At 42.3% G+C, this 21,369-nt stretch overlaps 1 protein-coding gene across 2 annotated transcripts in view; it reads right to left on the bottom strand.

Moving 5' to 3' along the window:
* The window catches only part of MARCO (macrophage receptor with collagenous structure), a 30,820-nt gene extending 9,850 nt beyond the window's left edge, over nucleotides 1–20,970 (bottom strand). The window contains exons 1-14 of one of the 2 annotated variants that reach the window (XM_083446039.1): nucleotides 20,830–20,970; nucleotides 17,477–17,825; nucleotides 16,338–16,439; nucleotides 12,958–13,182; nucleotides 12,031–12,075; nucleotides 10,935–10,967; nucleotides 10,225–10,278; nucleotides 9,448–9,492; nucleotides 7,468–7,575; nucleotides 4,723–4,830; nucleotides 3,930–3,965; nucleotides 2,523–2,615; nucleotides 2,384–2,437; nucleotides 873–1,153 (exon numbers count right to left, since the gene is read on the bottom strand). In XM_083446039.1, coding sequence (XP_083302165.1) covers nucleotides 1,080–1,153; nucleotides 2,384–2,437; nucleotides 2,523–2,615; nucleotides 3,930–3,965; nucleotides 4,723–4,830; nucleotides 7,468–7,575; nucleotides 9,448–9,492; nucleotides 10,225–10,278; nucleotides 10,935–10,967; nucleotides 12,031–12,075; nucleotides 12,958–13,182; nucleotides 16,338–16,439; nucleotides 17,477–17,576 — 1,077 coding nt within the window. In that variant the 5' untranslated portion in view covers nucleotides 17,577–17,825; nucleotides 20,830–20,970 and the 3' untranslated portion in view covers nucleotides 873–1,079. Of the gene's footprint in view, nucleotides 1–872; nucleotides 1,154–2,383; nucleotides 2,438–2,522; nucleotides 2,616–3,929; nucleotides 3,966–4,722; nucleotides 4,831–7,467; nucleotides 7,576–9,447; nucleotides 9,493–10,224; nucleotides 10,279–10,934; nucleotides 10,968–12,030; nucleotides 12,076–12,957; nucleotides 13,183–16,337; nucleotides 16,440–17,476; nucleotides 17,826–20,829 lie in introns of those variants that run through there. The other variant, XM_083446038.1, reaches the window with a different exon arrangement.
* Nucleotides 20,971–21,369: the final 399 nt, after the last annotated feature.

Here is a 21,369-nt window from a genome sequence, read left to right as displayed (position 1 = left end):
GAGGGGAGCTGAAAACTGGAGGGAAGCGGGGGGGGGGGGGAATATTCCACCAGATTTGTATTCATTGAAGCTAGACACACACCCCCCCTCACACCATGTAATGAGGTACAGCAGTACTGCAAAATCTGTGGGAGGTGAAGACAAAACATAAGTATGGAATATTTTCTTTATTGGAAGATAGTTGGTTAATGTTTAGATGCATTGAACTATATCTTTCATATGTCAGTAGCAACCATTTATGCATGAAGAACTATTAACACAGGAGTTTTAAGAAATATGTGAGAATACATTATCTTAACAATAAATGAATTCAAAGTGAAAATTATTCAAAGAGAAATGCCAGTATATGGATGAATTTGTGCTGTAGATTTTTTTTAAAAAAACCCATTCAGTAGTGCTTCCCCGATCTCATGATTGCTCTCTCTAGGGAGGCTCATGCTATTTTTATTTCCCCAAGCTTTTAAAGCAACTTTTAAAGTAGTTGGGGTACTGGTTTTTGCTTCGTCCTCTTGAGAGTTTATATGCCCATGTCACTATTATAGCTTTGCTACATTTTAATACTGCATTGCATTGTATTTTTGCATTATGTTTTAACTGTAAGTCACTCTGGGGAGAAGAAGAAGAAGAAGAAGAAGAAGAAGAAGAAGAAGAAGAAGAAGAAGAAGAAGGAGAAGAAGAAGAAGAAGAAGAAGAAGAGTTTATTATTTCTACCCTGCCCATCTGACTGCGTTTCCCCAGCCACTCTGGGTGGCTTCCAACAGAACATTAAAAACCGAATAAACCTTCAAACATTAAAAACTTCCCTAAACAGGGCAACCTTCAGATGTCTTCTAAAAGTCGGATAGTTGTTTATTTCCTTGACATCTGATGGGAGGGCATTCCACAGGGCGGGCTCCACCACCGAGAAGGCCCTCTGCTTGGTTCCCTGCAACCTCACTTCTCGCAGTGAGGGAACCGCCAGAAGGCCTCAGCGCTGGACCTCAGTGTCTGGGCTGAACGATGGGGGTGGAGATGCTCCTTCAAGTATACTGGGCCGAAGGTATGGAGTACACAGCTTTGATTCTACTGAGTCATCGCTTTCATTTAGGAACTCCAGCAAATCCCTTACCTGTCATTCCCTGATCTCCCTTCGACCCTTTACTTCCCGGTATGCCTAAAATAATGGGAGAGGAGGGAGGGGGAAAGAATATAAAGTGGCAGATCCAAAGACAATGGGAATTTCAAACTTTTGCTTAATATTCAAAATTCTACTACATGTATGCATTGAGATAAAGTTTTAACTATGCGGAGGCAAAAGAGCCCTGCCACCTCCATCTAGACAGCTGTGATGCATGAGGAGTGGGGAGGTGGATGGGGAGCTGCTAACCAGAATGGGACAGGGTGAGAGACAGCAGAGAGGTCAGGGGAACGCTGGGTTATGTAGGTGCCAACTCCCTGGGGTCCTGGGTGCTTGAGCAGCCACAAAATTTCCCCTTGAAAGGACTGAGCACCCACAAATTTTGGTACCAGGGCCAGGCACGGTGCATGGCACCCACAGCCCCAGGCACCCATGGTCGCAGGGCCAAGTTGGGTTAGCAGTGCACACTTGTGGCATACCAACACCACCAATCACACTGCTGCCTTGCCTTACCCCGCCCTCTTCCTGCACCAGTGAGTGGCAGCAGGGTGCTGGGGGGGGGCAGAGGAGTGCCCCTCCTCATGCACTGCTGCTGCAGGAAGTGGGAGAAGTCCCATCTAAACCTAGAGAGGAGCTGCCAGTCATCATAGGCCAACGCAGCCAACATAGTGCACTCCAAACACTGCTCGATTCAAACTCACAACAGCCCCAGCCAACATGGATCATGGTCAGAGATTACTGGAGCTGTAGTCCACACTGGATACTGGGTTAGATGGACCAGTGGTCTGATTTATTTCTCCAAAAAAAAAAGGACAGGAGATCCATGCTAGGAATGTGTATTGCACCATTCCATGGCTATTTTCCTCAGGGAATTTTCACAGGAGAGACAATGTCCCATTGATTTCTGTAAAGCAGTTTAGAGTCCTGAATTAGCTAGAACTGGGGTGAGGAGAAAGTGGACCAGAACCTACCAGCAGATCTCTGGGTAATTTTTCCGGAACTGGAAATGCCAACTATACCTTGATCAGCTTTTGACCAGGCTGTCAGAGGTCAGATAGCTCTGAAGATAGATTCAGCCTGGGGAATGTTGGAGAACTAACAGACCGACTTTGAATAAAAACTCTTTTCCATTGGTGATACATCTCTGTAAAACACTTAGATACCACAGCAGAGGATTTGTCCTGGCCTTATGGCATCTCACATCTCTCTGAATGAGATGTGTTTTGCTCACACACTGGGTTCTTCCACTTCCATTTATATTTTTACCTGGATCGCCTTTGTAACCCCTTTCCCCCCGATCGCCTTTCACTCCTGGTACTCCTGAAAGAATAAAGGGGAAGGTCAGGTCAGAAACTTCTTGGGAATCAGTATTTCAACAGATTGAGCAACATTCCCATTTGTATACCTCGAAGGGTGCTTGCTTCTCCTTTCTGTCCTTTCTCCCCTTGCGCTCCCTTTGGTCCAGGACTTCCTGGTGGCGCCATGCTGCCTGCAGGTCCTTGTAAGTGAACCAAAGAAGCTTGGTCAAAGCCAGAATCACACTGGAAGAGCAATCAAGCACCGAAGTATCTGTCATATTTGGTGAACGAGGGAAGGTTTAGAAGGACTGCCGCTTAGTGCTGGCACAGCTCCTGCCTTGCATGCAGAAATAAAGTTCCAGCTTCGATCCCTGGCAACTGGGATTGCCCCTTGCCTGAAACCCAAGAGACCTGCTACCAATCAGTGTTGACAACACTGAGCTAAATAGTCCAATTGGTCTGACTCAGAATAAGGAAGCTTCCTTTGTTCCTCATCCTTTCAAATGCTCAGGACAAGACATTCCTTGACAACAACACAGTATCAGAACAACACAGCACTTGCATTCCACAGATGCCTCTCTGTTAAATATTGCTTTCCAACAAAGGGAAATTGTCTTCTTCAGTCATTTCACACCAGCTTCCTGTTGATTTATCATTTTGCGTTTGTGTGTATAACCACAGACTTTGGCTGCAAATCTATAAAGTAGCATGATAGTTGGAATGGACAAGGCCAGGGAGTCAGAATTCATTTTGATTATTAAGTCACCACCAAACTTACTGACAAACTTGAGGAAAACAAAAGCCCTTTAATGATCATAGAGGCATCTGTTGATCAATCAATGGCAGCTGATCAGCATTTACTTTATTGCTGTTGTAGCAAGTGATGCGCAAGTTAGTCCTAAACCTCTTGCCCAAAAATCCACTGAAGAAACCAAAACAGCAACTTCCCAGCAGTATTTCACTAGATAGGTCAGTCGTAGTTTGCCTTAGGACCCCAGAATGGAACTGTTTCTTTTTAAATAAATCTTAGGAGTTAGTTCCAGGTTGGTGAAATCATAGCTGTCAACGTTTTCCTTTTTTTTAAGGGAAATGTCCTTATTCCAAATAGGATTCCTTGCAAGAAAAGGGAAAAGTTGACAGCTATGGGTGAAATCAGAAGCAGTTTACTAGTAAAATCCTAGGCAAGTTTACTCAGAGGTAGGTACCGCTGGGTAAGTATTATTAGTGTACAATCCATATCACATTTACTTCAGAGTAAGCCCTACTGAACAGAGTTACATTTCTGGGGAAACATGTATAGGATTACACAGTTAGAGAAATTTATGTTGATTAACTATTCAATCCTAGGCATATCTGCTGAGAGATAAGCTCTGCTGGATTCAGTTGACTTACTCTCATGTAAGTGTGTACAACATTGCAGTCTAAATAGAACCTTAAATGAAGCACAAATGGTAGGAAGTATTTGTGTTAAATTGCATTTCTCCTGGTTGTCCAGGAGGTTAATTGCAATATACCTGGTTGTCCAGGAGGTCCTTGGGAACCACGTACACCTGAAATAGAACATAAATGAACATAAGAGAACATAAATGATATATGGGATGCTTCTATCTTTATTTTGCAGCTAAGTTACAAATGGCTAACAGAATATGAGGAGGCATGAGAATAGGAATGGGAACAGAGTCTTGGACTGGGGCATAGGGGGTGTTGCTGCTGCTGCTATGGATATTAATTTTTGATCTTATAATTTATGTGGAAATGGTTCGATTTTGTTGTGTACTTTTCAATGTGTTTTATTTCTTGTTTATTACTTTTTTTTGCTATGCTTGTAATCATGTAAATCTTTTCCTGCTGTAAGCCTCCTTGAACATAGTTTTAACTATAGAGGGGCGGCATATAAAAAAATGATGATGATGATGAAAGACACCTGAACTTTCGATATAAGATGAAAACAGAAAAGCAGCAGATTTGCCTGCATGCAACTGGGGCAAACAGTATCACTGGATTCCAAGAAGATTAACAGAAATATGCAGAAGGAAGAACTATTCAGTTTGTGTGGTCCTGATAAACCATGGTTTAGCTTCCCCTGTTGTGCAAACCAGGCCTTAGAATGCCTCTCTGTCGTTACCCTTAAGAGTGACAAGATCCAGGCATGGTTTTCTCTGGTTATATTCTTCCCTTACGGTATCTGAACCGAGCACTGACAAGATGAAGATTCAGGGAGTGTTGGGCTAAGTCAGTAAGGCTAGTCTCAAGCCTAAAAACATGGCAGATGTCGTTTAGGTTTGGCACTTTGCTGTGTCCGCTCACCTGGCAGGCCTCGTTCTCCCTGCACGCCCTTCTCTCCTGTAAGACCAACTGGTCCTCGTGGGCCCAGATCCCCCTTTCCACCAGCTGGTCCTCGGAGTCCTGGAAGACCTACAGAACAAGCTTGTTTCAGGCGTTAGCACATACAATATATTATTTATTAGATTCCTTATCTGCCCCTCACCATAAACTCCCAAGTTAGAACAATGTGTAAGTGTTGCCAAAGGAAACAATAAAACTCTTAATAACCTCTCCCTTAACCACTCCAAACATTGAACAAGCTTTCAACGCATGTTGATTTTATGCGGCTTTTGTTTTAAAGCTCCTGGAAGAGACGGGGTCAATATTTTGTTGCTTGGTGACCGACACAAACCCTGAGGGCTAAACTGTATAGAGCTGCACTAGGCTGCCCAACCTAACTGATATTCAGCCTGAGAGTATAAGGCGGGCAGTGTCCTTTCCAGGTCCCAGTCAAAGAACCCATGGGCTTCCCCTTTACAAGTATGGCGATAAAGGTTTTCAGGCTGAGCTTAGGCTTTGGAGAGACAATGCTGAGTCTTGAGTCTGTCTGCCAGTATCGTCTCTACTGCTGTTCACTATTTAACTGTTTCAGCTACTTTAAACATTCATGTAACGTTGCTGAACAAACTGACAGCACAGTAATTTTTCCTGGCTTGCAAGTGTCTCTCTCCTCCGGTCCTCATTTCCTGTGTGCGATAGTTGCCTTCTCTTATGGACACACTTTCAGAACAATGAACTTCCACTTTTTAAGACAGGTTCCCTACCCTTATTCATAAGATGGAGCATAAAGCCCTCCTTTAACTGTGTGTTATGTGTGTGTTGCTATTTCTCAGACCTTCCAAGTGCCCCTATTTTCCAGGGACATCCCTGAGTTAGAGAAGCCATCCTGGTTTCTGATTTGATCCCAGAATGTCCCACTTTTCCTTTGGATGTCCCTATTATCTTTGGAGAAATGTTGGAGGGTATGAACTCTGCCTTTCTTCTCTCTCTTGGGTTTCAGGAAGCAAGGAAGACAGGGCTCCAATGGAAGAAGGAACTTGGTCTGCTATAACTTCTTAAACAGGACAAGAAAAGCTATGCCTGCTGGATTTTCAATTCTACACAACTGCTGAAGATAAAGAGGGTCTTCTAGTGCCAGGGGTGCAGAGGGAGGGGCACTGCCTTGAATAATAAATCAACAATAATACTAAATTCCTTTGTATTCCTGTAAAGTACATTACATAAAATGGAAACATTAATTAACAATCATAAATGCCAATTCACTAGAGAGGCTAATGGTTTCATACCTAGCTTTTAGCTGGCGTGCACTTTTAAGAAATGCTACTGTCAAGAAAAGTATACTGAAAATTTGATCCAATTCTCGATCTTCTATGCATTATCTTGGCTCTTTTCTGCATTGGTGCTGCTCTGGTTTTTTGGGGGGAGGGTTTTGCCTTCTCTTTTTAGCATGCATGCCCCTGTTAAAGCTTGCAAATGCCAATTTAATGGAAGTTACACGTTGCATAATTCTTCTGTTTAACTAAGACAAAACTCTGGCTTATACATGATACAAACAACTCAGAAATCGACTTCACAATATCTCCAACTAGCCAAACACACACATGCTTATGCATATAAATTACACCGTATTAGTTTGTACCAGATAAATCCTACTATAAACACCTTTGCATTAATCAGAGACAGAAAGATAATTAAATACTCATTGCCTGTATTGCATACACATATGCCCAAAATGAAATATTAGACTGTACAGAGTTAAATATGCTTTCTCCCTTTTCCAGTGCCTGCCTGATTCTGTGACGCAGTGTATAAAGAAAATAGGACATTATACATATTGTTGGCCTCCTTCAAAGACATGCATAGAGTTGACACATTGGCATGGGGCTGTTTGAGGCCAATTTAATGATGTTTGCAAGAACATCATTATCAGTTCTGGAAAATGAATCTAGAAGTATATAGCCTTGGCTACCACAAGCAACCCAATACCTCGTTATGTCTATAAAAACAGGTAGTCTGGACCAATGGCTGGTTGCCTCCCCAGATCAACTCCATCATCCAAACCGGCATGATGGGAAACTGTGGGTGTATGTCTGACCTACCATGCTAACCACCCCCTACTGTTCATTGTTCAGCAGGTACCACATACCAGGCCACAAGAGCACCAAACGAAGCAGCCTACACAAGCTGGTCAACAATAGGTGGTTAGTGAAGTGCCCTGCTCCCAACATGCATGAGGGTGCTGACCTTCCTCTAAGTCACTTACCTGGTCAGCAGCTGGTCCACATTGCTAGCTATCATTTCAAAGGGGAAAAGGTAACTCCACCGCCTGTTTAGTTTCTGAGATATACAGGACAGTCTACAGGCAGTAGTTCAGAAAAACACAATTCTGTTCCTGCCTCCCAGTATCTTAGGGAAGTCAGTATAATGATTCATAATATGGGCAACAGTGATAATCTTCATACTATTCCACACCATTGCATGTGGTGACCAACTGATACAAGCTGGATCAACTTAAGCAAGCAGGAGAACAGTCCTATCTAGAAATGGGTGAATCTGTCCATTTGTTTCCTCAGTTTCTCCAGTCTGAAGTTCAAGTCTCCACATTTCCATATCGGTTTGCAATTATTCTTATTTTTAAGTCCTCATGAAAATCACCAGCATTTTAGTGCAAATTTCTCCAAATATTAAATATCATAAAGATTATGAACACTCTTGGCAAATTCTTACCTTGAAGTCCCCTGTCTCCCATTTCCCCTTTTGCTCCTGGTTCACCTTTTGGACCAGCCGGCCCAAGATTTCCTTCAGATCCCTTTTCACCATCAAGTCCATTTAAACCTGTATTTTTTTAAAACACACACGAACAAAATTGTGATTTATTTATTTGTTTGTTTTAAAGCAACACAGTTGCTACACTAGTGATTCCACTGCCTTCTTTTGGAAGTACGGTGGTTCTTTGGTTCTTGAATGGCTTAGTTGACGAACAAATCAGCTCCCGAATACTGCAAACCATGAAGTAAGTGTTCCGGTTTGCGAACTTTTTTGGGAAGCCAAACGTCCGATGTGGCTTCTGCTTAAGTGCAGGAAGCTCCTGCAGCCAATTGGAAGCTGTGCCTTGGTTTTTGAATGGTTTCAGGAGTCGAATGGACTCCTGGAACAAATTAAGTTTGAGAACCAAGGTTCCAGTGTAATTTGATGTAAGTGGTTTCAGGTCTTAAAACAATTCTGCCTGTGCACATTGCAGAATGCTTACAGTGGTCACAGGATGCCTTGCCATCAGAAATGTACATGTTAATTCTTCCAGGACGCATGAAATCTGCAATTTGAGGAAACTGGCTTACATGTGATGACATCTTATGACATACTGATTGTCAGAAGCCAGACCTTTTATTGGGTCCTCACACAGCCATTGAGTCTTCTCAGTCATCTGAAATTTGTCCTGTTAGTTTCCAGTCATTGCTTTTTCCTAGTTTAAGCAGCTGTGAGTTTTGTCCTATCACCTTGGTTGAGTTCTCTGAATCCTCGCTCAAAGCAGGACTGCCAGCTGGGTGGTTGTAAATATGCCTTCCTGGTTTCTAGCTTGGCCTTAATTCTTGAAAAACTGACACTCTCAACTTGACATGCATTTGGATAAACGTGCACATGGAAGGTAGATCTAGGAATGGCTGTTAGCTCTGGAAGCTAGAGGGGACTTATATGTTCAGAGACAGTCGTAACTACCTCTGATTATCAAAGGTGAGGATAAAGCACAGGGGATATCTATCATTTCCATGCCAAATCTGTGAATTTCATAGGGACATATGGCTTGTTACAGCTGAAAACAGAATGCTGGACTAGGTGGACCTCTGGGCTGATCCAGCAAAGTTCTTATGTGCATATACAAAACTGGGGGGGAAGGGTTTATTTTAAGAAAAAACAATAAGAATGGCACATTCTACCAGCGGTGGAGCAAGCTGATTGGGCTCCTGAGGTGGTGTGCAGGGTGGGGCCCAGGGTTTGGGGCCAACTGTCCGTGGGGGCGGAGCAAGCCGAGGCAGGATGCTCTATGGGGCCTCTGAGGAGTCTGCCTGCCTCCTCCCCCTCAGCCACCCTACAGCTGAGGGGGAGGTGGTGGGGGGGACCGTTTGAGCAGTGGAGAGCTTGCAGTCACAGGAGAGACGCATGGCTCGGGCATGATGCAGGCCCCGTGGTGAGTGCCGCCTGGCATTTTGTCACCACCCTCAGCGGTGACACTCAGGGTAGGCCCACCCCCACTGCCCCCCTTTCTCTACAACTGGATAGATTGCTGTAAAATAACCTCCCCACAGTCTGGTGCCCTCCAGATGTTTTGGACTACAAATCCCATCAGCCTAGTCAGCATAGCCAAATGGTCAGGAATGCAGGGAATGATAGTGAAAAACATCTGGAGGTCACCAAGTTTGGGAAGGCTGGTGTAAATCAATATCAGGGATAGATGCTGTTGACCTACAATTTCCATCATCCCAGATCATTGGCGATACTGGCTGGGACTGATGAAAGTTGTAGTCTGGCAAAAGCTGGAGGGCACCACATTGGCTACCCTGATCTAGATTATTGCCATAATGCTGGTTCAGTTATTCTGGTAGTGCCAGTGGTGTAATGTAAAGAAGATTTCTCAGTGTGCATCAGAATGCTGCGGGCTTTACACCTAATATGCCTTCATCCATTGCAAGCCAGTGGAAGGAGCCTTACCTTGCAGTCCTCGCTCTCCTTTTGAGCCCTTTGGCCCCATGGTTCCTGTAATAAAAATACAGAGAAATAATAATAAAGTGGAGAAGAAGGGAAATTATCAAATGCCTTTTTGATATGGTGTCCAGTTTTGACTTAACTGACCTATGGCGACTTAAGCATCCATTAGATTGCCATTTTACTTTTTTCAAATGCAAACAGTTCTTAAAGCACTTGTTTCTGTGTTGGTAAATGCCGAATTTAGTTACTCTCATATCAGTTGCTTTTGTGGTTTTAAAATTTTATGATTGTAATTGTACATTCTTTTATTAGCTTCGGAAAAATTAACAAGTATGGTAAAAAGGGTAGACGTTCAACCCAAGACATTATCCGATCACAATGCCATCTTGATAACAGTATTAACAGGTGAGAAATGTTCTTTGTTTAGGTGGAGGTTAAATTATATGGTATTGCAAATGAAAAAAACTATGAGTTGAACTGTATACAGCTGAAAATGCTGGCAGCACTAAGATCAATTCAGCAGAGTAAAAAATTTTTGATGGATGTAAAAGTGGAAAACTGATTTGAATGATTATAGTAAAATATGCAGGAATGTATGATACGTAAAATGAACCATGAAAAAAGAAGAATGGAAGTCATTGGATATTTTAAAGTTTGTAAAATGTTTATTTTGAAATGTAAAATTGAAAACTTAATAAAAATTATTATAAATAATAGTAAGCTTGAGGTGGAGTTTCACCTGCTTTTCAACATTTGTTTCTACAGCTCTTCTTTCATTACCTGTATCGCCCTTCTCTCCCTGGGTACCTGGAGGTCCTCTCATTCCTGGAGATCCTAAAATATAAATACATTGAGGTTGCAGTCCTCTTTGCAACTACCTCGAAGTGAGTCCCATTGACTACAGTAGCATTTACTTACCAAAAACACTTATATAGAATATGGGAGAGGAAGACCCTTTCCAAATATCACTAAAGGCATGTCGCTATATAAACACACACCTAGAGCTCTGAAGAGAGAAACATGGATGGGAGAAGTGAGGATTGCAGTAGAACAGTGGAGGAGTTAGCAAAGTATCAATATTCCTTGACTCTTTTCTCCAATTCAATCCAATTTTCTCCTCCCCTTCTTTAAAAGAAGGGCTCCTATTTTGAGTTTAACATCTCTGTCCAGAATGAGGTGTGGCCATGCACTTCCCATCGCTTTCCCTCCTAAACTCAAAGGAACTGCCCCCTCTACTCTCCTTGGATTCTGCTGGAGCATTTAGGAAGTACGGTTGATTCATTTTAAAATGTATGTCCTCCTTACAGGCTTGCAAAGGCGCTACATCTTCATTATAGGGGCACAGAAGAGCTGCTCATCCCTTTTCGACAATTCCTGCCATAGACCCAGTGTAAAAACTATCTGAAGTGCCTCCGTTCAATTGTGGGTTCAAGGGAATTGCCCAAATGTTTACAGGTATTATAGTGCCAGAATTGGGCAAACAACATTACCAATTTCTCCTTTTGGTCCAGGCAATCCTGCACCTGAAAACAACAACAGCATGTCAAAAATGTTAAATATTGATCCCCATCCCCCTCCACTCCTTGAAGATTTGAGATTTCATGTTTTTTGCTTGCCCTTTGGTCCTGGTTCTCCCTGGCTTCCTCTTAAGCTGTTGCCTCCTTTCCTTACTTTTACTTCCTGAAAGATGTCCAGAACATGTGTGTGTTGCAACTCTAATACACTGTACTTATTGCAAATGGCTGAAGCTCCTACCTTACCTTTCCTCACTTAATCAAAGCCACTTATTAGCCGCATAATTTTTATGGGTTTCACATTGAACCCTGTTTGCCTGCCTGCCTGCCTGCCTGTTATTTCATTTTATTGAAGATGTAAATTTTCACTCATTAAGATGTGACATCAAATATATTTCTGCATCTTTCAGTGGTCCCATTCAGGCACCACAATCTTAGCACAAGATTGTACAGTACAAAAAATGAGCCATGTGCTCATTCCTAGCCTGGTCTGGATTTCATAATCTGGTTTGGAAGTTGTCCTTAAGCCACAGTTTCCTGGTTTGGATGTCATGTGAAACTGCGTTGTGCATATGAACTTGCAATCCTATTGGGCCCTTGTTTCTGTGTTGGTGAATGCTGAATTTAGTTACAGTGGTACCTCGGGATAAGTACTTAATTCGTTCTAGAGGTCCGTTCTTAACCTGAAACTGTTCTTAACCTGAAGCACCACTTTAGCTAATGGGGCCTCCAGCTGCCGCCGTAGCACGATTTCTGTTCTCATCCTGAAGCAAAGTTCTTAACCCGAGGTAATATTTCTGGGTTAGCGGAGTCTGTAATCTGAAGCGTATGTAACCTGAGGTACCACTGTACTCTCATATCAGTTGCTTTTGTGGTTTGTAAATTTTATTATTGTAATTGTACATTCTGTTTATGTTATTTGTCATATATTTGTCGGAGAGTAAACAATAAAATATGAAAATAAAATAAATGAGAGCAATCAAATAGGGCTGTTGGGTCCTCTGCAGCTGCTTCATAGGACTTGGGCAAGATCTGTAGATGCAGAGATTCAAACTGATGCGTTTCCACCCACCTGGAGGTCCCGGAGGCCCTTGAAGTGCACGGCTTTCCAGTTGTTCTGAAACAGATATTGATAGCTACTAGAAATCTCCTACCAATGGCGGAAGACGTCTACAGTTAAAATGAAACCTGTAATCTCTTGAGATGACCACTGTTTCTTCAAAAAGAACAAACTCTAGGCAGAATTCCACCAGCTCATTAGTTTCAGTGAAAACTGTAGCAAAAGAGGACAATTGTTTTAATGGGGAGTCCAAAAAACGTTTTCCCCTCCCCCAAATTTACTCTGATCATGCTTGTCCTCTGGATGCTGTACAGGCTTCGAGTAGGTGAGCTGGACTTTCACATGAAACTGCTTAAGGCTGCAGTTCACACCCTGAACAGTACCAGGCTGACAAGCTCAGCTTTAGAAACAGGACTGGGCTCCTGACAATGGGCTGGGCTGCACCAGAGCACTGCTCTTTCTTTGTTTCAGCATACATACCTTCACTGTGAAGCCAGTGCAAAGGTACCATTTGGAGCAAGCTTCAGCCTTATTGAATGAGCCATTAATGCATTTCTCTTCACTACAAATTGTCTTAGAGAGACTGGCTCCTTTCTCCGAGAGGCTCAAACACCGATTATAGATTGCATTAATGACTTATTCAATAAGACAGAAGGCCTAATTGCCAGCCAGGGCAGTAGCTCCTGTAATGGACTCAATAACCACTGGTGATTAGTTTTATTGGCTTTACCTTCCCGTTGTGTGTGTATATACTGTTTCCTCACATCTTGATTCCGCCCCTCTTTCCCTTCCCTTGCTTTTTTGTTAAAAAAACCACCCTGTCTTTTGTGTAGCTCATGTGAAACATGTAAGATTGGATGGGAAGGTTACTGAAATGCCTATTCACACATTAGCTGCCCCCCCAAAATGATGTCCAGCCAAGGAGAAGCAAGAAAATACCTGTAAAATTGGTCATTCTCCATTGTAAATGTTGGTTGCTCAGTTTGATTATGTGAATTTCTTCCTTTAGATTTCTGATCCAATTGTCTCCTTGTCTTTGTGAGCTTGCCTCCATTTGCTCAATATCATTGGCAAGCATGCTGTCATTGACAAAATAGCTTGCCAGTTTTTCTGCTAAAGGTAAGTTGACTTTGTTCTTTTCCAAGTCTTTGTTCATCTCATAGACTGAAAGTGGAGGAGAAGAAATCATGACATAGGTAAAGTACAATGTTGTGTGTTATGTACTGAGCTTGGATCCTAGAACAATAGGCAAGTAGGATCCTAGAAGGCAGCATCCTGATTAGTCTGCAGGAGCCGCCCAGGAGGAAGTGAATCATGTGCATCGCCTCTTTCTTAACAGCCGCCAATCAAATGTTAACCTTCTACACTCATTTTGTTATTTTCCCAATATGGTAATGCAATACTAAGACTGCAACCCTATCGCCAAGGAACATACTGCTAAGCAGACATGCATAGGATTGCATTTTAAAGTGAAGAACTTCCCCATTTATCCAAATCTAAGAGTCACAAATTCTTTTCAAGAGCCAGGTTTTAGTGCAGCAAATGTGCAATGGGAAAGGGCCATAACTCAGAGGCAGAACCCCTGTCCTGTATGCAGAATGTCCCAGGCTCAATCCCCACCATAGGGTTGGGAATGTTCCCTGTCTTAAACCCTGGAGACCAGTTGCACGTCAGGGGAGACAGTACTGAGCAAGAATGTTTTGACTCGTTATAATTCAGGCTCCTATGTGCCTAGATGTATTTTCTAGAGATTGCAAGGATACCACATTTTGTGAGCCTCGGTGTCACAGTGTTTTGTACCTGGGAAAATGTGGTTCCACCCCACTCTCCAGCAGCACATCTATTATTGTTACCACTGCCATGTAAAATATGGTTGTGCAACTGTTTGCCTATTGCTTATAGTGTGAACAATGGCGGATGGCACAAATTCCCCCACTTCTTGTGTCCACACAGTAGTAGGGCTAGCACACCACAACAAGGCCATTTCCCCCTCCTTAATCCATTTGCTATTGACTGGCTATGACTTCATTAACTTAGGAAGGGGCGATCATGCAAAAGCTATAATGTAGTTGGGGGCAGGCATTCTCTGATTGTTCAGACCTATAAAATAACCAGATAGTGGCAGCCCAAAGCCACTTGTTCCACAGCTGGGGCCAAGTGAACACATGCACACCCCATCCCTTGAGGAACAGAGCATCCAGTGATGGATTCCCTCTGTGCTCTATCCAGAACCATGGACAGAACTTCCATAGCACCCCATGCGCAATGCTTTCGGACCGTGAATCACCTCACACACTCTGGCCCACTGCAGTGGCAAAGGTAACGTTTGAAGGTCAACAATCTTGTGGTCAGATTTGGCAATTTGCTTGTCTCTCTCTCACACACACACCAGCATTTTCGGCCCCCTTAAGTACCAGATGCTGGCATGGTAGAAAACCACACTGTTATCCCCAATACGCACATGATAGATTTGTTCCACACATTTACCCACAGCAATATTGGAGCAGCCACATTGCTGTTGCAAGCGACGGATACTCCAGGCCTCAGCCGTGAGGCATTAAGTGGTAAGGAATCAAATGAAGCACATGCAGGTGGGGCTGGCTCTTGTTTGTGTGGCTTTATGGACATTTACAATGTCCCTGAGGTAAGCAGCCTTCAACCTTTTGAGTCCCATGACCCAACTTTAACCTCAACCCACAGTATGGGGTCCTCTTTGACTATTTTACCATATATGGCAAGACAGGCATGTTCTGTTCATCATCATTTTTACTCCTTGCTCCTTTCTCCCTCTTCCCTGTGTTCTTTTCTCTCTCACCCTCTTTCTATTTCAAAAAAAGTCAACCAAAAAGAAAGAAAAATTGGTGATATTACTACCATGACACACTTTGTATCCAGCTATGATATAGGATCTGGTCACAGAAGCAACCAGTTCAAGACCAGTGCCTAATGCCATTTGGATGAATAGGCTTGTACAATATTGTAATTCCTATTCTGAACAGCTCTGCATTAGAATGAAGAAGTCACTAGCAACCTGTAGGGTAAGAAGCACTTGAAAGCGCTTCTACCCAAGCTGTCACCAGGGTCCTTAAGATGACAAATTTGTCTAACATGTGGCTGGATGGGAGAACATCTGAGGGAAATAGCTTGGGAGGCAAAAGGTCTGAGGGTTATTTATTCGCATGTACGGAATTTGGCCTCTGTGAATTGAGCAGCCTTTGTGTTTGTTTCTCACAAACACTTTACATGCTTGGGACTTTTAGAGTTGTAATATATTGTTACAGATCTGGGGTAACAAGAGTTTGAGGGTGGAAGGGAACCCATAACTGCTAGAGTTAGTGAATGTTAGAAATTAATTAAGGGGGTAAGAATTAGCTGGTTTATGAAGTATTGAAGGGAAGATGCAGGCCAGTGGAAAAATACAGGGTAAGCTCCCTTTCCAGGCCAGGGCCTCATCTGGGATGGAAGCCGTTAAGCACGACAAAAGGTGTTGATGGGTCTTTGCCAACCCATCACAAAGGATACAGGGAAATCACCACCTTTTAAAACTAGGCTTGGAACAGCAGGGAAAGGGAAATGAGTTGCTTGGGAAGGGGTTTTCTGGGAAGGAGAAGCAGGAGGTGGGGAGAACTCTGTGTTGGGGAGGGAGCTGAAAGGCAGATGCCATGGGGGCTGGCTGGAGACAAGCTGGGGCAGAGGCACAGAAGTGGTGCTTAGAAAGCCTCTGGATGCAATGCCCAGCTGCTGTGAAGGACAAGCCCTTCTTGGGATGTGAATGCTGTTAACTCTGCACTCCCTCCACCTGTACCCAGGTTGTAAATACATGTTAATAAACCGTATCTCTTAAAGACATGACAGTCTCCGCTGGTTTTTATTCCCCATGGAAACATGACCCTGGGTGAGTGCCTGGAACCCCCTGGAATCTTGCTGCCATGGCAGAGATTGGGGGTGGCGTGCAACCCTGGTCACAACTCTTTTGTGTGTGTGTCTGTGTTTTATACTGTCATTCCTTCTGAGTTTTTAAAGGCTTGACTAAAACTCTTTTTAAAAATGAAAACACATTTGCTCATTGTTTGAAACAGAGCAATCCATTTAGAAAGCTGCTCCTGAACGCAAAGAAGGTTTCTCTGCTGAGCATCCCTGAAAGGACATTATTTTAGGTCTTCAGCAAATGATGCCGCTTTCATCCCCATCTAACCTCTTGTCCTGGTGGTTGTTTCCTTTCTGGAAACAAATTTACTTATTTGATATTTAAAATATAACCAGTGCACAATCTTTTATCTTTAGATTCAGGACAGGAAATAGCATTTAAAATCAATTACCTTTATAGGCCAACAGTCCGAAGCCTACAGTGAGCAGAATCAGGTATATTGTAACCAGAGCCGAAATGCACCTTTTGCAAGTCTTTTTCTGGCCTTTGGGTTCTAAAGTTTTGGAGAGGAAAGAACACACTAAGAATTGATATTCCATCCTTTTGGCTTGCAAACGAGTGACCAATGTGCTGTGTTACTGTTTAAGGCTGCAGCCCGACGCACAAGTACTGAGAGTTAAAATCAATGACTTGCTTCTGAATAAATAGGGATCCTATCAAGCTGCATGGCTGAAGCTGACAGTGAATTCATGCAGAAGCAGGCTGTGATATAGTACTTTTTAATAACCTTGTTCAACTTGGTTGTATTTCCAGACAAACTTTCCATTTGCTGGGTTCTCAGAACTGCAAATAAGGCTGTGCAGAGTGAAAGGCATGTTTCACAGAAAGTTTAGCTTATGTTTACACCCAAACAAAAAAAACATTGTGTGAACTCAAGTCCTTCGCCTCTTTCCCTTTGCTGGCCACAGAAATCCAACAAAGGCAACTAAAAGCTTGTTTTATGGAAGCATCCATCTTCATATATCCTTCATTGTATATTCTGAAATGCAAGACAAATTAATTCTTCCTTTAAAGCACAGTGAAACATCTGCTTGTAGGCAGGCATACCCCAGTATAAAATATATACACAGCTTGTGTCAGTTGGCATGCTGTGTAATCACATTTAACTTGACACTTTTTTTAGTGAAATATTCAGAAATAGCCTAAGTGTGATTTTTGTGTGTTATGCTATGGGGAAGGGCTGATTAAAACACGTGCATGCTATTCTTAACTAATGTGAAGCACATAGACATTGATAAAGTGAGTAGTGGTCCCTAGGAATCCCCTAACCTCACTTACCTGGAAGTAAGGGCTACTGAATTCACAAGGGCTTATTGAATATAGATGGTTAGGGTTGTGCTGTTAAACCATTCAGTGCCATATTCTGATAAATTTGTCAATGGCACAAATTTAAATAAGACAATGGTTTTAATGCAATTGAATCCCAATTAAACCTTTAAAAAGAAAAGCACCTTTGAACACTAGTAAAATGCCTTGAGATAGTGTGCTTTTAAAAGTCTCTATCATTATGAAACAGTGAAAATACTTTACCATCTATTTCAAAGGGTGTAAGTCCAGATGCTGAAAACTTCATCCTGTCCGAAAATGTAAAGGATCCGGTATCTTTGTCACTTCCAGCAAAGTTGTCCATGATCAAATTTTGACAGGCACACTACAATCTTGCCAGGATAACCTTAGGCACTGAAGAAGGAGGGGTTTCTGAGCTTTATCTGCTGGGAATGTGTGCTATTAAGCAAACCTTTTCTGTTGGCTTCGGGTTATTTTGTACTAGACTTGCAAAAAAACCCAACTACACACACAAAAAAACACCCAACAACTTTCTGATGTGGCGTCTTCAGCACTTCCTCCAAAACTTCTAAGGAGGTTGGTCAATGCATGTCTTACTACAGAAAGCAAAAAAGATGTGGTTTAAAATGACGGTGATGTGAATTTGATTTGTCAGTGTGAATAGCATTTTATAAAACTTTCAGGTAACAAATGCATTATTCCAGATTCATGTAGGTAGCCGTGTTGGTCTGATGCAGTCGAAATATTAAAAAAATACAATAAATAAATAAATAAATAAATAAATAAATAAATTATATAAATAAACAAATATAAAAATTGTCCAGTAGCACCTTAGAGACCAACTAAGTTTGTTCTGGGTATAAGCTTCCATGTGCATGCACACTTCTTCAGATACACAGTGTGCCTGCACATGAAAGCTTATACCCAGAACAAACTTGGTTGGTCTCTAAGGTGCTACTGGACATTTTTTTAATTTTTTAAAATATATTTCAAAAGGCATTATTGTTGGATTGGCCTAACTTGCAGGCTTCAGATAATTAATGTGGTATAACAGAGACTTTGCGGACAGGCTGGTATTTATGCTCCCTGTGGATTAGCCCACCTACCCTTTGAACTAATATTAAAATACTATTAGTTAAAATTAGCATAAATAAATAAATAAATAAATAAGCAGGCAGGCTTTGTTTGGGGCAGGCAAAAACTTTCAGGGTGCAAAACTGGGCCATACCTTCCCCCCCCCAACTTGAGGCTCCCCATTTATGTGAAGGGATCTCCACATGTAGAAGAGGGAACTGAGGGGGAGCTGCACTGTTGTGCCTGCTTCACACACACACACACCCGCCGTGTCCATGCATTTTGTGTGGCTGCCTGCTTGCCCAGGGCTAAGCTACTGAAGGTAATGGGGCCCTTCATATGTCCAGCTGTCCTTTGTCAACAACAAATTGTCGCTGTTTTTTTGTGTTGAATATATGGTGATTTATGGACCTAATATGTATCTAAAGCCATTTGCACATAACAAAATATCTATTTTATCAAAGTTAATTGTTGAACTGAAATACAATTGGAAATGTACATCCAGCCCCCCCTTTAAATTTTTTTGGGGGCCCCAAGAGAGTGGGGCCCTAAGCTGTAGCTTGTTTGGCTTATACGTAAATCCAGCACTGTGCCCAACCCTTTCTCTACTTGGAACCGCATTCATGTGACTAATGTGTGAAATGTTTTAGTATCCAATGGCTAGAGCGAAAGGTTACTCTCAGACAACGATCCATTTCTTGTAAAATGACTGAGCTGAGGATAGAATCGGTGAGGATTTGAAAGAAGGGACTCATGGGACTGGGCTTCTCACATGTCCCTTAATTGAAAACGTATCCTTTACTCCTGAATTTGTGACATTACCTCCAAATTTCAGGGTGTGCCAAACTAGCCCCACAGCACTTAATGGAAGACTGTGAACCAACAACAGCTTACACAGCTGATTTAGCATTTTAATGCTAAAGCAGAAGGGGAGAAAGAGGTACCAGCTAGCATCATCTGTTTGTGCTATGGACATTCTTTGGGGGATTTCTGTACGACTGTGGGGGATTCTGTAAACTTTCTGCCTCCTTGTCTCATCCAATAAATGGTACAAGAAGACTAAACCTCTGCAAAATAGTAAAAATTTATTCAAAATAAGAATTCATACCAAAAATGTATAGGTCATATAGGCCAACTTTTCCTGCTACCAAAGCTGGACTAGCTTCCTATAGATTTTTTATATTTTTCCTCCATTATTTTTTTTCAAAGGCAGCCCACATTCAACTCCTCCTGAAGGCCAAAGCTCTACGAGGCAGAAGGTTCCCTGCTCTGATTTCTCTTTTTCCATGGGGGCGTTTGGCAGGGCTCCCCAAGTCAAACCAGATTGCTTTCAACCTCTGCTGTCTGCTACCTCTGCCTATTATTTCTGATGGAGTTCAGGTAATTGTGTCCATGTTGCCTTTTGTAATTTGGTGTCCTGGCAGCAACAGATGTTGCTCCCCTAATAAGTACCACCTTGCCTGATTTCTCTTCCTCTCTGTGGCTCTAACAGATTAGTTTCTGAACAGTTCGACCAGTACTGCTCTAAATTAATTGCTTAACTAACTAATGACAATTAGAAGAGGGCCTTTGGAGAATAAACCAAATCAATCGGTTCCACAGAGAAGAAGGCTGATCAAACCTGGCTGTGATGTGGACAGTGATGGAGAAATGTAATAAGAAAGAGATTTGTGGAAGCCCCTTTCCTCATCCCCCGCCACAACCCTTCCTGCCACTTCCCCATTTTTCAAGAGAGCTTTGCAGAATTTAACAAAGTGGATTTTGAATGAAACCCAATGAAAAGCAGCACAACAGGAGGTATCACTGCCACAGAAAACAATGAAAGCAATGCAGAAACCCAGCTGGTACCCTGGGCACTGGAGCTGACTCTGGAATCTATTTTTTTTTAAAAAGCAACAACATGTATTTTAATTAATTGACTGTTGTTTTATGTAAATTGTGCTATTTTTGCTGTTGTTAGCCGCTCTGAGCCCGGCTTTGGCTGGGGAGGGCGGGATATAAATAAAATATTATTATTGTTGTTGTTATAATTATAACATTCACAAAGCTTAATGCATAAACGGTGTTCATTGGCAACAGTTGTGGTTTTGTTTATGAGATCCCCACCTTATTTGAAAGGATAAATGTTGATTAAATAAGGGGAAATATGGGTTGGCATTTTGACAGCCAAGACAGAAGAAGAAAAACCATGCATGAGGATCACTTATCTCACAAGGAACACCATCTGGAAGCACCCAGTTGTTGTTTACATTGTGTCTGACGAAGGGGTTTAGTGGAAGAAATGAGGCTTGTATGTGGCTTTTGCGTGGCTTGAAGCAGATGGAGTTCTGTTGCCAGAACTGAAGGAATCTCTCTCTATGTGTGCTTGGACAATTAAGAAATGCATACTGAAGTTGTAATGCTATGGCAAGCTGCTTGAATAACACGCCAACCTTTATGTTCAAATACTAAGAAGATGTAACCAAAGAAACAACCTTGCTCAGCTAAGGGAGAGAAGGAAGAGATCAGCAGATGGATCTCACATTCAAGTTGCATGTGTAGTCTTTCCTCTGCAGCACGGTTTGACAATCTGTTTTCTCGTAAGCATTCGCAGCAACTCATTGACTGCTGTTGTGAAATGGGTTGCTAAATAAAGGAAGAAAATGTGCTGGCTCAGGTTGAGATTTTAGGCGTAGTGTTTTGTGGAAGCAGAAAGCTTATTAATAGCATCGTAGCTTCCTGCATGTTCTGCGAGTACCAAAAACCAGCCCCTGAGAGGAAGTATCCATGGTAGGGAGCAGTCCATGGGAAATCCAGAAATGTGTAAACCAAGAACACGGCGTACACACAATATCAACAGTATGAACATATTATACATATTATACACTTGCAAAATGTGAATGTTTCTGCATGCAATATCTCTCTTTTCATCTCTGGTGTGTGTGTTTGGCAAAGTGGGAGGAAAGTGACCAAGATGTTACTTACTCAGAAATCCAAATGTGCTACACAGCCCAACAAGACGAATCTGCCAACATTACAGGGGTCAGCAAACTTTTTCAGCCGGGGGCCAGTCCACTGTCCCT

The sequence above is a fragment of the Podarcis tiliguerta genome (assembly GCF_965153285.1).
Source record: "Podarcis tiliguerta genome assembly, chromosome: 1".
NCBI lineage: Eukaryota > Metazoa > Chordata > Lepidosauria > Squamata > Lacertidae > Podarcis > Podarcis tiliguerta.
The sequence above is the reverse complement of the archived record's forward strand: the minus strand, read 5'-3'. Positions and strand labels throughout refer to the sequence as shown.